Source organism: Oncorhynchus mykiss, chromosome 13 (assembly GCF_013265735.2).
Source record: "Oncorhynchus mykiss isolate Arlee chromosome 13, USDA_OmykA_1.1, whole genome shotgun sequence".
NCBI classification, from domain to species: Eukaryota; Metazoa; Chordata; class Actinopteri; order Salmoniformes; family Salmonidae; genus Oncorhynchus; species Oncorhynchus mykiss.
In genome coordinates, this window is record NC_048577.1 from 50,714,543 (window position 1) to 50,731,608 (window position 17,066).

Consider the following 17,066-nt stretch of genomic DNA (forward strand, 5'->3'; position numbering starts at 1 on the left):
TTTGTCATTTTCCTTAGTGGGGCAAGAAAATGAACTAACGTCAGGTCGTAGTCAAGCTGATATTTTGCACAGGCTGGCTGAGTTGGTGTTCACCTGCGAATGGAAACATGTTCTTCTTAGAGGGACAAACACATCACCCCCTGGAGTGCTGTGTGTTTATAGGTGTGTAATCAGGTCCCGTTCTCACCTCAAAAAATACATGCATCTCAAATCAAATGTATTTTTCACGTACACATGGTTAGCAGATGTTAATGCGAGTGTAGCAAAATGCTTGTGCTTCTAGTTCCGACAATGCAGTTATAACCAACGAGTAATCTAACCTAACAATTCCAAAACTACTACCTTATACACACAAGTGTAAAGGGATAAAGAACATAATCACTCCCTTCAGCCCTCAATAGTAGGACAGTTTGGGAATGCAATACACAATGGGAATTTGATATGGCGTATCAATGTTTGAGAGTCACGTCTAAGATTTAATTTGTAATTGTACTGATACTAATCTTAGTCCTGGGATGGAATATATACAGCCTCTAAATGCTTGGCTCAGCATCCCACGTTCTGGAAGTTTTTGCCATGGTCAACCTTTAGCGGTCTGAATCCCCAAAACAATCATGTTTACTGCATACAGTTCACTGGACACTGCACGTCATTTCAACGTTGAAATTTGGTTGAGATGTTGATCAATGTGATTTCAACCTTTATTCACCCACTCAAAGACAGCCAGAAGTTTGTTGAATTCCTAATGTGTTATCACTATGCTTTCAACCATCTAAAAGCACAACCAAATTCCAATGGAAAAACAATGTCCGATTTTTGGTTTAGTTATCATCTCAACGTTGTTTCCATGTCATTTCAATGAAATTACAGTGAACCCACGTGGAATAGATGTTGAATTGACATCTGTGCCCAGTGGGAAGATTTGTCTATGTTAAAAATATGTTACAATGTTGACACAATCCTGTGGTTGAAATTTCACCCTCAAAACAACAATTTACTTTGATTACTTTTTTCAAATCCAATGTAGATTCCACGTCACAATACGCTGACAAATTACGTTGGAACAAAGTTGATTCAACCAATTTGTGTCCAGTCAGAGCACTCCTAACCCTACTCCCACCGCAGCACCTGTTGCTCCAGGCTTTACCCACACATGACAATATGGTATAGGAAACCTACAAAATAATAGCAAGAACCCCCTCTGCAGTTTAGAAAATGCTGTCATAATGCTGTGCTGATAAACATTTACAATACATGTTTAACATTTGTAGGTTTCCTATTCCTATGCCTCTCATTTGTAGGTTTCCTATCCTATTCCTATGCCTCTCGTTTCTCAGAAACAGGCAGACTGACTGACTGGGAGGTCAGTTGGGCTAGGCATAATAACTAAGGACTAGTTTCTTAGAATCCTGTTGTGGGCAGGTACAGTAGGTAGGAGGCCAGGGGACGTGATTTGGCTTTTAAAGACATTTTTCCCTTGGGGGGGCGGAGCAGGACCTGTTCTACAAGTCCAGGTCACCCATAGGATGTGATCTCATGTCCCTCATTTACTATGTTGTGTGTCCTTAGCTGTCAGTCCAGTGTCTGTTCCTGGATGTGAGAGAGCTGGCAGAGAGCCTCAGGAAAGAGTAGATGCTACAGCACTGCTGAAAGATATTTCCTCCACTGAAAAGGGAATACACCACAGTAGTCTCTAGCTACAGTGCAGGAGCCAGTCATGGCGCTGCGCCCACGGGCTTCCTCCCAGCCTGGGAAACCTTCGTTCTTACAGAGCCCCAAGGTGGTCATGGCTCTGCGGCCCAGGGCCGTGTCCTCTCACTCGGGCTCCATGCTGGAGGATGAGCTAACCTGCTCTGTGTGCTGCGAGATCTTCAGGGACCCTGTGGTGCTCAAGTGCACCCACAGCTTCTGCCGGGCCTGCCTGCAGCAGTTCTGGAACCAGAAGAAGGCGAGGCGCGAGTGTCCCGTGTGCCGCAGGAAGTGTTCCCTGACAGAGCCCACAGTGAGCCTGGCTCTGAAGAACGTGGCCGATACCTTCTTCAGGGAGCAGAGGAGCCAGGGCGAGGCGGGCGGGGGGGCAGACAGAGGGGGCGTCCCAGTGAAGTCTGAGGCGAAGTGCCACACACACGGGGAGGTGCTGAAGCTGTTCTGCCAGGACGATGCCGAGGTTCTCTGCTGTGTGTGTCACACGTCTAAGAGGCACCAGGGCCACTGTGTAATCCCACTGGAGGAGGGGGCCCAGGAGCTCAAGGTTAGAATGGCTTGTCTCGTATCATTCAGTTTTGGATGGTTGTGTAACCCTCTTATGGTGTTGCAAATATTGTATTCTGTCAATCTTTTAATTTCAGTTTTTATTCAGATATACTACTTTATATTGACCATATTACCTTCAAAATGTATTCTTAATCCAGCTTGTTTTAGCAACAGTATAAAACTTGAAGCAGTACAGTCAGCAATCAAACATAACTATTGTAAAACATGATTGTTATTGATGTGCCACATTTCACAACAGTGACATTTCGAAAGGGAGCCAGAGCCATTGATACTGTATCTGCTAGTTGGATAAAAAATAAAACTACACATTGTAAGGTGATACGTGAATGCTTCCTTACACGGTTACACCGTATGCTAGTGCAAAGCACTGGCAGCAATTTTTCACCTAACCCTTACCCGGTGATACTTTTTAATTCTCGATTCAGAATAAACTTTTCTATCGTAAACGTCCTTGTGCAGTTGCAGACGGTACTCCAAAAACCATAGAATATGGTGTCACCAAAAAAATATCACCAAAATATCCTGATTACGGTTAAACAGCAGCCTATGCACGACCTCAGATGAGCTTAAGCTCTGCCGTTGACGTTCGTGTTTACATGGCTAGATTTGCTTGAGCTAAGTTTCCAGACGCTCTTATACACTTCACAGTTGTATCTCTGAAAACGTTCTCCCCCTCCCCCTCTCTCTCCGCTCCCTCCCTCAGGAAGAAATGAAGAAAGAATTGATCCCTCTGAAGAAGAGCCTCCGTGGCCTCTATGAAGCCAAGCAGGAGTGTGATGACACAACTGTGCACATCAAGGTATCAACAGACAGGGCGTCTGAAACCGTGGGACATCAGCAGATCCCAACACCACACTGACTGATGTTTAGCTCACACACTGTTAGTCTGTAAACAGTTGGAGGAATGCCTTTGAAAAAACAACCCCTTAAAAATATGGTCTTATAACTTGTGTACAGTATATCCTCATGTGGACAAAGCAGTCAATATGCTTTGTGCCTTGTATTTGAGCAAGCAGTACAAGTGCCTGGTGTTTGACCAAGCAATTTCCCCTTGAGGGATAATAAAGTTATTTTAAATTGATTGAGTTTATCACAGAAATCAGACATGTCTAGGTTGTAAGATACTTTGTTGTCAATGGCTTGCCTACCAAAACAACATTTTGACAAATGTCTGCAATTGTGTGCCACTGTTCTAGAGTTATATATAAGATTGTATCTCTCCTATGACCCGTTTCTCCTGTTTGTCCAGAGCCAGACCCAGCAGACAGAGAATCACATCAGAGAGGAGTTTGAGCAGCTCAGGCAGTTCCTTCAGAATGAGGAGGAAGCCAGGATAGCTATTCTACAGGAGGAAGATGAGCAGAAGAGACATCTGGTGAGGAAGAAGGCAGAGGGCATCACGGCAGACATCCTCACCCTCTCTCATGCCATCATCGCTATTGATAATGACATAGCTTCCAGTGATGCTCTTTTCCTCCAGGTAAGAAGAATAGGACCTTTTATAAACCAGCAGTATTAACAGTACAAACAATTACAAAACATGTGTCTTGTTCCATTTTCAGAACTACAGAAACACAAAGAAGAGGTAAGTGTTTTGACTTGAGTACCTAATACCCTTATAATGTAATGTACCAAACTCCAACTAGAACTAAGTGGCTGTTATATTGTTGTAGAGCTGTGATACCTCAGAAGGGTCCAGAGGAGATCTCCGGTGCTATGATCAACGTGGCAAAGCATGTCAGCTCCCTCAAGTACAAGGTCTGGGAGAAGATGGTGGGGCTGGTGGAGTACAGTATGTATAGCAAGACTACAGTTGTCTGTTTATGCTCCAGTCTTTGGCTTGTTGGGTGTCTAGCTAGCTATAACTGCATTAACTAATGTTCTAGTGAACTTCTACTAACTCGTATAGATGTACGCTAATTAATTTCTTACTAGATCCACAACTTGTAAATATTTTCTAAAACTGTTTCCATCACTAAAGCCCTTTTCTCCATCTCCCAGCTCCTGTGACTCTGGATCCTAACACAGCCTACTCCTGGCTCTCTCTGAACAAGGACCTGACCAGTGTGACCAACAGTGGTCATGTGCAGGTGCTCCCAGACAACCCAGAGCGTTTTGACCACTTCGTGTTCGTCCTGGGCTCTGAGGGCTTCACCACCGGCTGCCACGCCTGGGAGGTAGAGGTGGGGGACAAGGACGACTGGATGCTGGGTGTGGTCAAGGAGTCCATTAACAGGAAGGGACGGATCTCAGGCTGCCCTGAGGGTGGCTTGTGGATGATCTCCCACTGCGAGGGTGAGTATATGGCCATGACCCGGCCACGCACCCCTCTCAAACTGACAGGGGAGCTGAAGAGGGTCAGGGTGCAACTGGACTACGAGTCTGGGGAGGTGACCTTCTCCAACCCTGTTAATATGATGTCCATCTACACCTTCAATGATTTCTTCACTGAGAGGATGTTCCCCTTCTTCTGCCCCGGAGCCAACATCAACGGCAACAACCCCGGCCCGCTGAAGATCTGCCCGGTCAAAGTGGCTGTGTGGAACAGCGCCACCTGGTGATGAGGAGGGGTTCTGACGGCACCATTCAAAGAGAGTGGTAGCTGTACATCCAAGGCACATATCCAGCCTCAAGACACATAGGTAATGGCGTAGTGAAATGTTTGGCACGGTGTGTGTGGAAAACATTTTGTAAGATCTTTTAGAGATTTTTTTGATTGCCTTTTGACTTTATCGATAGAAGAAATGAGATCCTGATTATTACTGAAAGACTCCATTTGACATGGGCTTTTTGCCATGTTATGGAATGTGTAGTAAAGAGCACGTGTGAGATGAATGAAGATATTCAATACCACACAATGAATATTACAATTCCTGTATATAAAAGCCCCAAAAGGTTGTTTTTTTCCCTTCTCAATTGAATAAACTTTGGGGGGGATACCACTTGATTTTACTCATGTTTATTTGATGCATATTTATAGAAGGTTTATAGAATGTTTATAAAAGATTGTGTTCAGAGTTCTCCAGTATTCAGTACAATCCAGTGAGTTTACCAGGGCATGACTTTTCCCTCATAGTCCAGGAAGACCCCAGTCTGTTTCTCAGTAAGGGAGTCCATCACGCTCAGGAGTCCTTCCACACTCTCTGGAGCATCGATCGCCCCCTGGTGGTCATAGTAAACACATACAGTGGGGAGAACAAGTATTTGATACACTGCCGATTTTGCAGGTTTTCCTACATACAAAGCATGTAGAGGTCTGTAATTTTTTTATCATAGGTACACTTCAACTGTGAGAGACAGAATCTAAAACAAAAATCCAGAAAATCACATTGTATGATTTTTAAGTAATTAATTTGCATTTTATTGCATGACATAAGTATTTGATACATCAGAAAAGCAGAACTTAATATTTGGTACAGAAACCTTTGTTTGCAGTTACAGAGATCATATGTTTCCTGTAGTTCTTGACCAGGTTTGCACACACTGCAGAAGGGATTTTGGCCCACTCCTCCATACAGACCTTCTCCAGATCCTTCAGGTTTCGGGGCTGTCGCTGGGCAATACGGACTTTCAGCTCCCTCCAAAGATTTTCTATTGGGTTCAGGTCTGGAGACTGGCTAGGCCACTCCAGGACCTTAAGATGCTTCTTATGGAGCCACTCCTTAGTTGTCTTGGCTGTGTGTTTCGGGTCGTTGTCATGCTGGAAGACCCAGCCACGACCCATCTTCAATGTTCTTACTGAGGGAAGGAGGTTGTTGGCCAAGATCTCGCGATACATGGCCCCAGTCATCCTCCCCTCAATACGGTGCAGTCGTCCTGTCCCCTTGATGTTTCCACCTCCATGCTTCACGGTTGGGATGGTGTTCTTGGGGTTTTACTCATCCTTCTTCCTCCAAACACGGCGAGTGGAGTTTAGACCAAAAAGCTCTATTTTTGTCTCATCAGACCACATGACCTTCTCCCATTCCTCCTCTGGATCATCCAGATGGTCATTGGCAAACTTCAGACGGGCCTGGACATGCGCTGGCTTGAGCAGGGGGACCTTGCGTGCACTGCAGGATTTTAATCCATGACGGCGTAGTGTGTTACTAATGGTTTTCTTTGAGACTGTGGTCCCAGCTCTCTTCAGGTCATTGACCAGGTCCTGCCGTGTAGTTCTGGGCTGATCCATCACCTTCCTCATGATCATTGATGCCCCACAAGGTGAGATCTTGCATGGAGCCCCAGACTGAGGGTGATTGACCGTCATCTTGAACTTCTTCCATTTTCTAATAATTGCGCCAACAGTTGTTGCCTTCTCACCAAGCTGCTTGCCTATTGTCCTGTAGCCCATCCCAGCCTTGTGCAGGTCTACAATTTTATCCCTGATGTCCTTACACACTCTCTGGTCTTGGCCATTGTGGAGAGGTTGGAGTCTGTTTGATTGAGTGTGTGGACAGGTGTCTTTTATACAGGTAAAGAGTTCAAACAGGTGCAGTTAATACAGGTATGAGTGGAGAACAGGAGGGCTTCTTAAAGAAAAACTAACAGGTCTGTGAGAGCCAGAATTCTTACTGGTTGGTAGATGATCAAATACTTATGTCATGCAATAAAATGCAAATTAATTACCTAAAAATCATACAATGTGATTTTCTGGATTTTTGTTTTAGATTCCGTCTCTCACAGTTGAAGTGTACCTATGCTAAAAATTATAGACCTCTACATGCTTTTTAAGTAGGAAAACCTGCAAAATCGGCAGTGTAACAAATACTTGTTCTCCCCACTGTACATGGTTGGCCTCCGTGGTATTAGACTTTTATTGGGCCATGACTAATCAAAGCCTTTCAAATTTTGTCTTGACCCCACCAGATAATCAAAACAGAACATCAGACCAAAGCCCAGTTGTAGGCTTATGCCACGACCCACTATTGGGTTCTGACTCCTGCTCCTGATGGACTACTGGGACAACACTGCTCTAAGGTGCTTAAACATAGTTCATTACATCCTTTCCCACCCTGAGGTCAATGCACTCAATAGAAGCACCCTGCCAGTCAGACTCACCTCTTCTCCACCCTGCCAGTCAGACTCACCTCTTCTCCACCCCGCCAGTCAGACTCACCTCTTCTCCACCCTGCCAGTCAGACTCACCTCTTCTCCACCCTGCCAGTCAGACTCACCCCTTCTCCGCCCTTCCAGTCAGACTCACCCCTTCTCCACCCTGCCAGTCAGACTCACCCTTTCTCCACCCTGCCAGTCAGACTCACCCCTTCTCCGCCCTGCCAGTCAGACTCACCCCTTCTCCGCCCTGCCAGTCAGACTCACCCCTTCTCCGCCCTGCCAGTCAGACTCACCCCTTCTCCGCCCTGCCAGTCAGACTCACCCCTTCTCCACCCTGCCAGTCAGACTCACCCCTTCTCCGCCCTGCCAGTCAGACTCACCCCTTCTCCGCCCTGCCAGTCAGACTCACCCCTTCTCCGCCCTTCCAGTCAGATTCACCCCTTCTCCACCCTGCCAGTCAGACTCACCCCATCTCCGCCCTGCCAGTCAGACTCACCCCATCTCCGCCCTGCCAGTCAGACTCACCCCATCTCCGCCCTGCCAGTCAGACTCACCCCTTCTCCGCCCTGCCAGTCAGACTCACCCCTTCTCCACCCTGCCAGTCAGACTCACCCCTTCTCCACCCTGCCAGTCAGACTCACCCCTTCTCCACCCTGCCAGTCAGACTCACCCCTTCTCCACCCTGCCAGTCAGACTCACCCCTTCTCCGCCCTGCCAGTCAGACTCACCCCATCTCCGCCCTGCCAGTCAGACTCACCCCTTCTCCGCCCTGCCAGTCAGACTCACCCCTTCTCCACCCTGCCAGTCAGACTCACCCCTTCTCCACCCTGCCAGTCAGACTCACCCCTTCTCCGCCCTGCCAGTCAGACTCACCCCTTCTCCGCCCTGCCAGTCAGACTCACCCCTTCTCCACCCTGCCAGTCAGACTCACCCCTTCTCCGCCCTGCCAGTCAGACTCACCCCTTCTCCGCCCTTCCAGTCAGATTCACCCCTTCTCCACCCTGCCAGTCAGACTCACCCCATCTCCGCCCTGCCAGTCAGACTCACCCCTTCTCCACCCTGCCAGTCAGACTCACCCCTTCTCCGCCCTGCCAGTCAGACTCACCCCTTCTCCGCCCTGCCAGTCAGACTCACCCCTTCTCCACCCTGCCAGTCAGACTCACCCCTTCTCCGCCCTGCCAGTCAGACTCACCCCTTCTCCGCCCTTCCAGTCAGATTCACCCCTTCTCCACCCTGCCAGTCAGACTCACCCCATCTCCGCCCTGCCAGTCAGACTCACCCCTTCTCCACCCTGCCAGTCAGACTCACCCCTTCTCCACCCTGCCAGTCAGACTCACCCCTTCTCCGCCCTGCCAGTCAGACTCACCCCTTCTCCACCCTGCCAGTCAGACTCACCCCTTCTCCGCCCTGCCAGTCAGACTCACCCCTTCTCCGCCCTTCCAGTCAGATTCACCCCTTCTCCACCCTGCCAGTCAGACTCACCCCATCTCCGCCCTGCCAGTCAGACTCACCCCTTCTCCACCCTGCCAGTCAGACTCACCCCTTCTCCGCCCTGCCAGTCAGACTCACCCCTTCTCCGCCCTGCCAGTCAGACTCACCCCTTCTCCACCCTGCCAGTCAGACTCACCCCTTCTCCGCCCTGCCAGTCAGACTCACCCCTTCTCCGCCCTTCCAGTCAGATTCACCCCTTCTCCACCCTGCCAGTCAGACTCACCCCATCTCCGCCCTGCCAGTCAGACTCACCCCTTCTCCACCCTGCCAGTCAGACTCACCCCTTCTCCACCCTGCCAGTCAGACTCACCCCTTCTCCACCCTGCCAGTCAGACTCACCCCTTCTCCGCCCTGCCAGTCAGACTCACCCCATCTCCGCCCTGCCAGTCAGACTCACCCCTTCTCCGCCCTGCCAGTCAGACTCACCCCTTCTCCACCCTGCCAGTCAGACTCACCCCTTCTCCACCCTGCCAGTCAGACTCACCCCTTCTCCACCCTGCCAGTCAGACTCACCCCTTCTCCGCCCTGCCAGTCAGACTCACCCCTTCTCCGCCCTGCCAGTCAGACTCACCCCTTCTCCACCCTGCCAGTCAGACTCACCCCTTCTCCGCCCTGCCAGTCAGACTCACCCCTTCTCCGCCCTTCCAGTCAGATTCACCCCTTCTCCACCCTGCCAGTCAGACTCACCCCATCTCCGCCCTGCCAGTCAGACTCACCCCTTCTCCACCCTGCCAGTCAGACTCACCCCATCTCCGCCCTGCCAGTCAGACTCACCCCTTCTCCACCCTGCCAGTCAGACTCACCCCTTCTCCACCCTGCCAGTCAGACTCACCCCTTCTCCACCCTGCCAGTCAGACTCACCCCTTCTCCGCCCTTCCAGTCAGACTCACCCCTTCTCCACCCTGCCAGTCAGACTCACCCCTTCTCCGCCGGGTGCAGGACCGCAAACAGGATCTCATCCTTCCTGAACTCCTCTGTAGCGCAGAGCGTCAGCATGTTCAGACCAGCCTGAGAGTAGAGGAAAGGAGGAGCAGGAAGAGAGAAGGGAGGGAGGCTATTAAAGAGGAGAGGATACAGGACAATAGATTGGATGTAGAGCCATGACTACGGAATGAATGAAAAGGTCAAACTCATCAGACACATGACATGTATTCCATTCCAGCCATTACAAAGAGCCTGTCTGCCAATTTAAAATGACACCAGCCTCCACTGACATGGCTGGGCTAACCTGACAGGGAATTAAATGTGATGGGAGAGGCTGTGTTATGACAGGCAGGGTAACAGAGGTCTATTTACTTTGCTGATGCCATAGGGAAGAAAGAACACATCTCCTTGACGGTTGCCATGGAGGCCACCATGCTGGAAATGCTGACCACAGCTGGCTTACTGCAGAACATTCCTGGTTTCCCACTGGCTGTGGCTGCTGACTGCAGATAGAGCATAAACTCCTTATGAGGGTGACAGGGACAGCGAGGGAGACAGAGAAAACAAAATGATGAATCATTCTTCAGTATTCTGCACCTTTTGGTTGCAGACATTAGGAAAAACAAATACATTTTGAATGTCCTCTAAAACGTATCTGTATGTGTGTTTTTCTGGCTCTCTGCCCTCACCTTAGTGATGTCCATAGGGCCCAGGATGTTGGTGTTGAATGCAGCCTGTATTTCCTGGGTACTTGTGGTCTGCATGGTGCCGTGAGTCAGCACCCACGTGTTGTTTACTAGCACGTTGAGCCCAGCCTTCCCCACCAGACTGCCCATCTGGCTGACTCCTTAATGCTGCAGGGGTCTGTGGCATCTGACAGACACAGAGGAGAAAAAGTCTGTCAGTCAACCGCTAGACTAAACCCAGATCTGTTTGTGCTGTCTTGCCACCCCTAACAGTAATTGTCCTGAAAGCACAAACAGATCTGGGGCTAGTCAACCCCAGTATCCAGTCTAACATCCCAGCTGGCCAGCTCAGAGTAACCTGGCACTCTGCTATGTGATTCATACAGTACAGGCTATACAAGTGCATGCTGTGACTGGTGAGATTGACAACAGTGCCATTAATAGGCTCAATAATCCTAGTGCTAGAGTGTGAAGAAACAGAAGAATGGAACAGAGCGAGTATTCACCAAGACGGACGACAGTGATGACATTGGGGTGCTTCTTTGCCAGGTCTCGCAGACCCTTAAACACAAAGGACACATTGTTGGTTAGACACAGAAAATACATCTCCAGGAAGGCTTTATTTTCTATATTTGCTCAGTAGAGTTTTCCTTATTCAGTGGAGTTTGCCTTCAAGCAGAGCCATGTATTTAGAGGGTTGGGCCATTGAGGTTTGTGCATTATGATGCATTTACATGACACTATTTCAACATTCTATGGCAGCCATGTGACAAAATATGGTTAATATTTAATAATCACCATGCACTGCACACTGCCCTATCCCATCTGGACAGGAGGAATACCTACCTAAGAATGCTATGTCTATAGCTCAGCCTTCAATACCATAGTACCCTCCAAGCTCATCATTAAGCTTGGGGCCCTGGTCTGAACCCCGCCCTGTGCCACTGGGTCCTGGACTTCCTGACGGGCCGCCCCCAGGTGGGGAAGATAGAAAATATTCACTTCGCTGATCTTCAACACAGGGGCCCCACAAGGATGCGTGGTCAGCTCCCTCCTGTACTCCCTGTTCACCCATTACTGCGTGGCCAATCACGCCTCCAACTCAATCATCAAGTTTGCAGACCACACAACAGTAGAAGGTCTGATTACCAACATGGAGGAGGTGAGGGCCCTGGCGGATTGGTGTCAGGAAAATAATCTCTCCCTCAACGTCAACAAAACAGCAGAGGGAGCACGCCCATATCCACATCGATGGGATCGCAGTGGAGAAGGTGGACAGCTTCAAGATCCTCGCCATTTTTTTAATTTATTTATTTATTTATTTTTTACCTTTATTTAACCAGGCAAGTCAGTTAAGAACAAATTCTTATTTTCAATGACGGCCTGGGAACAGTGGGTTAACTGCCTGTTCAGGGGCAGAACGACAGATTTGTACCTTGTCAGCTCGGGGGTTTGAACTCACAACCTTCCGGTTACTAGTCCAACGCTCTAACCACTAGGCTACCCTGCCCATACACGTCACTGACCATCTGAAATGGTCCACCCACACAGACAGTGTGGTGAAGAAAGCGCAACAGAACCTCTTCAACCTCAGGAGGCTGAAGAAATTAATCTTGGCCCCGAAGACCCTCACAAACTTTTAAAGATGCATAATTGTCGGGCTGTATCACCGCCTGGAATGGCAACTGCCCCGCCCGCAACCGCAGGGCTCTCCAGATGGTGGTGCGGTCTGCCCAACATATCACTGGGGGCACACTGCCTGCCCTCCAGGACAACAACAGCAGCCGATGTCACAGGAAGGCCAAAAAGATCATCAAGAACATCAACCACCTGAGCCATGGCCTGTTCACCCCGCTACCATCCAGCAGGAGAGGTCAGTACAGGTGCATCAAAGCTGGGACCGAGAGACTGACAACAGCTTCTATCTCAAGGCCATCAGACTGTTAAATAGCCATCACCAGCCACCCGGTTACTCAACCCTGCACATTAGAGGCTGCTGCCCAATATACATAGACATGGAATCACTGGTCACTTTAATAATGGAACACTAGTCACTTTAATAATGTTTACATACTGCTTTACATATCTCATATATACAGTGGGGCAAAAAGGTATTTAGTCAGCCACCAATTGTGCAAGTTCTCCCACTTAAAAAGATGAGAGAGGTCTGTAATTATGACAGACAAACCACGTAACTATGACAGACAAAATGAGAGAAAAAAAATCCAGAAAATCACATTGTAGGATTTGTTATGAATTTATTTGCAAAATAAGTATTTGGTCACCTACAAACAAGCAAGATTTCTGGCTCTCACAGACCTGTAACTTCTTCTTTAAGAGGCTCCCCTGTCCTCCACTCATTACCTGTATTAATGGCACCTGTTTGAACTTGTTATCAGTATAAAAGACACCTGTCCACAACCTCAAACAGTCACACTCCAAACTCTACTATGGCCAAGACCAAAGAGCTGTCAAAGGACACCAGAAACAAAATTGTAGACCTGCACCAGGCTGGGAAGACTGAATCTGCAATAGGTAAGCAGCTTGGTTTGAAGAAATCAACTGTGGGAGCAAGTGAATGACCTGCAGAGTGCTGGGACCAAAGTAACAAAGCATACCATCAGTAACACACTACGCCGCCAGGGACTCAAATCCTGCAGTGCCAGACGTGTCCCCCTGCTTAAGCCAGTACATGTCCAGGCCCGTCTGAAGTTTGCTAGAGAGCATTTGGATGATCCAGAAGAAGATTGGGAGAATGTCATATGGTCAGATGAAACCAAAATATAACTTTTTGGTAAAAACTCAACTCGTCGTGTTTGGAGGGCAACGAATGCTGAGTTGCATCCAAAGAACACCATACCTACTGTGAAGCATGGGGTGGAAACATGCTTTGGGGCTGTTTTTCTGCAAAGGGATCAGGACGACTGATCTGTGTAAAGGAAAGAATGAATGGGGCCATGCATCGTGAGATTTTGAGTGAAAACCTCCTTCCATCAGCAAGGGCATTGAAGATGAAACGTGGCTGGGTCTTTCAGCATGACAATGATCCCAAACACACCGCCCGGGCAATGGAGTGGCTTCGTAAGAAGCATTTCAAGATCCTGGAGTGGCCTAGCCAGTCTCCAGATCTCAACCCCATAGAAAATCTTTGGAGGGAGTTGAAAGTCTGTGTTGCCCAGCAACAGCCCCAAAACATCACTGTTCTAGAGGAGATCTGCATGGAGGAATGGGCCAAAATACCAGCAACAGTGTGTGAAAACCTTGTGAAGACTTACAGAAAACGTTTGACCTCTGTCATTGCCAACAAAGGGTATATAACAAAGTATTGAGATAAACTTTTGTTATTGACCAAATACTTATTTTCCACCATAATTTGCAAATAAATTCATTAAAAATCCTACAATGTGATTTTCTGGATTTTTTTTCTCATTTTGTTTGTCATAGTTGAAGTGTACCTATGATGAAAATTACAGGCCTCTCTCATCTTTTTAAGTGGGAGAACTTGCACAATTGGTGGCTGACTAAATACTTTTTTGCCCCACTGTATACTGTATTTTATTGTACTGTATTTTAGTCAATGCCACTACGACATTGCTCATCCTGATATTTATATATTTCTTAATTCCATTCTTTTACTTTTAGATGTGTGTGTATTGTTGTGAATTGTTAGATTTTACTGCACTGTTGGAGCGAGAAACACAAGCATTTTGCTACATCCGCAATAACATCTGCTAAATATACTGTATGTATGTGACCAATAACATTTGATTTGATTTGAATTAAATAAGGCTATGTAACTGAATGTCTAGAATTAAAACAAAATACAACATTCTAAAAGTCGACCCAACTCTCTAAATACATGGCTCTGCCCTCAAGAACATACAGTGCCTTGCGAAAGTATTCGGCCCCCTTGAACTTTGCGACCTTTTGCCACATTTCAGGCTTCAAACATAAAGATATAAAACTGTATTTTAAAGTTTGCCACAAGCCACCTGGGAGACACACCAAACATGTGGAAGAAGGTGCTCTGGTCAGATGAAACCAAAATTGAACTTTTTGGCAACAATGCAAAACGTTATGTTTGGCGTAAAAGCAACACAGCTGAACACACCATCCCCACTGTCAAACATGGTGCTGGCAGCATCATGGTTTGGGCCTGCTTTTCTTCAGCAGGGACAGCGAAGATGGTCAAAATTGATGGGAAGATGGATGGAGCCAAATACAGGACCATTCTGGAAGAAAACCTGATGGAGTCTGCAAAAGACCTGAGACTGGGACGGAGATTTGTCTTCCAACAAGACAATGATCCAAAACATAAACAATGGAATGGAATCTACAATGGAATGGTTCAAAAATAAACATATCCAGGTGTTAGAATGGCCAAGTCAAAGTCCAGACCTGAATCCAATCGAGAATCTGTGGAAAGAACTGAAAACTGCTGTTCACAAATGCTCTCCATCCAACCTCACTGAGCTCGAGCTGTTTTGGAAGGAGGAATGGGAAAAAATGTCAGTCTCTCGATGTGCAAAACTGATAGAGACATACCCCAAGCGACTTACAGCTGTAATCGCAGCAAAAGGTGGCGCTACAAAGTATTAACTTAAGGGGGCTGAATAATTTTGCACGCCCAATTTTTCAGTTTTTGATTTGTTAAAAAAGTTTGAAATATCCAAGAAATGTCGTTCCACTTCATGATTGTGTCCCACTTGTTGTTGATTCTTCACAAAAAAATACAGTTTTATAACTTTATGTTTGAAGCCTGAAATGTGGCAAAAGGTCGCAAAGTTCAAGGGGGCCGAATACTTTCGCAAGGCACTGTAGCTGCCCTAAGAACAAACATAGAATAATGAACACTCCAATCTCCTCTCTCTGCTCCAGCAGCAGCAGCTCTGCTCTCACCTCAGCTCTGAGCCCGTCTAGGTCTCGGCAGCAGGCTAATAACTGGCGGACCGGCCAGGGAGACTCCACCATCTGTTTAACCATCTCCAAACCCAGGCCTCGGGTGGCCCCCGGGTTCAGGACGCTGCATGCTTTAGCTGCCATTTCTTCTCGTTTCAGTCTCTGCCTCGACCTGGAGTATGTGACTGTTCAGGGCTCTTCCTTCTCACCCCCTTTATAACGTCAATTATTTTCATTGAGTGTTTATTCTGTAGCCTCACCACACCCAGTCCACATTAGATTGTGTATATGAGGTATGCTGAGATGTGTGTGTGTGTGTGTGTGTGTGTGTGTGTGTGCATGCCATGGGCAGAAGGGGTTGTGTATGGGAAATTAAGGATGTTAATACCATATCTGATGGTTGCAAATGAAATAGAACCCACTGGGCACTCCCTGGTTGAATCAACATTCTTTCCATGTCATTTCAATGAAATGACGTTGAACCAACGTGAAATAGACGTTGAATTGAGTCTGTGCCCAGTGGGATGTTACATCATGTAAACTGTGATGAGGGCTAAGCCAACAGTAGGCATGGGGACGCAGCCTGGGCTGCAGCTAAAAGCTGTGTGTCCATCGAACAATGGAAGATGAATGAGGTAATGTAAACAACTCAGCTTTGGGAGCAGAAGGTGGATCAGATTCAGGGAGCTGATGAGAGGACGCTTCCCAAGGCCTGGACAAACCGTCACCTGAGTGGCGCAGTGGTCTAAGGCACTGCATCTCAGTGCTAGAGGCGTTACTACAGACCCTGGTTTGATCCAGGGCTGTATCACAACCGGTAGTGATCGGGAGTCCCAAAGGGCAGCGCACACTTGGCCCAGCGTCGTCCGGGTTAGGGGAGGGTTTGGCCCAGCGTCGTCCGGGTTAGGGGAGGGTTTGGCCCAGCGTCGTCCGGGTTAGGGGAGGGTTTGGCCCAGCGTCGTCCGGGTTAGGGGAGGGTTTGGCCCAGCGTCGTCCGGGTTAGGGGAGGGTTTGGCCCAGCGTCGTCCGGGTTAGGTGAGGGTTTGGCCCAGCGTCGTCCGGGTTAGGGGAGGGTTTGGCCGGGGTAGGCTGTCATTGTAAATAAGAATGTGTTCTTAACTGACTTGTCTAGTTAAATAAAATGAAGTGGAATGCACTTGGGCCAGCACTGTGGTTCTTAGAGGGAGGTGAATGACTCATGATGACGCTGCTCATGGGAGGTGATATAGCTGATTTCCCTCTTAGTGACACCCTTAATCATCCTACTACTACCACACACACAATGACAGGGATTTATTGTGTTAGAGGGTAGTGTGTGTTTCCTTGCAGGAGTAATCTAATCTATTGAGTCATTAATAACAACTGTATATTTGTTTGTGAGTGTGTGAGTAGGTTCGAGTATAATAGTAGAGGCAGTGGGTTTCTGTGAGAGTAGGACTAAATGTGAACCAGTGTGATACATGGAAAGTGAAGGAACCCTGTTACATAAAATGGTGGTCATAATGGTGGTCTATTTAAGCAATAAGGCCCGAGGAGGTGTGGTATATGGCCAATACACCACGGATAAGGGCTATTCTTAAGCACGACGAAAAGTGGAGTGCCTGGACACAGTCCTTAGCCATGGCATATTGGCCATATACCACAAACCTCAGAGGTGCCTTATTGCTATTATAAACTGGTTACCAATGTAATTAGAGCAGTAAAAATACATGTTTTGTCATATCCATGCTATACAGTCTGATATACCATGGCTGT

General features: G+C 47.7%; 1 protein-coding gene and 1 pseudogene across 1 annotated transcript; one reads left to right on the plus strand and one right to left on the minus strand.

Moving 5' to 3' along the window:
• Positions 1 to 834: 834 nt before the first annotated feature.
• Positions 835 to 5,277, plus strand: LOC110486723 (tripartite motif-containing protein 35). Its single transcript, XM_021558522.2, has 6 exons — positions 835 to 2,251; positions 2,978 to 3,073; positions 3,524 to 3,754; positions 3,837 to 3,859; positions 3,948 to 4,066; positions 4,276 to 5,277. Exons 1-6 carry the CDS (start codon positions 1,718 to 1,720, stop codon positions 4,833 to 4,835), a joined length of 1,563 nt encoding a protein of 520 aa, XP_021414197.2. The 5' UTR covers positions 835 to 1,717; the 3' UTR covers positions 4,836 to 5,277.
• LOC118938085 lies at positions 5,270 to 15,553 on the minus strand (annotated as a pseudogene).
• Between the last annotated feature and the right edge of the window lie 1,513 nt (positions 15,554 to 17,066).

What these genes read in the sequence shown, in the direction of transcription:
- LOC110486723 (XM_021558522.2), top strand. Translation starts at nt 1,718, where the DNA reads ATGGCGCTGCGCCCACGGGCTTCCTCCCAGCCTGGGAAACCTTCGTTC. An exon ending in TACAGAAACACAAAGAAGAG is followed by an intron (nt 3,860 to 3,947) that starts GTAAGTGTTTTG and finishes ATATTGTTGTAG; the next exon opens with AGCTGTGATACCTCAGAAGG. An exon ending in GGTGGGGCTGGTGGAGTACA is followed by an intron (nt 4,067 to 4,275) that starts GTATGTATAGCA and finishes TCCATCTCCCAG; the next exon opens with CTCCTGTGACTCTGGATCCT.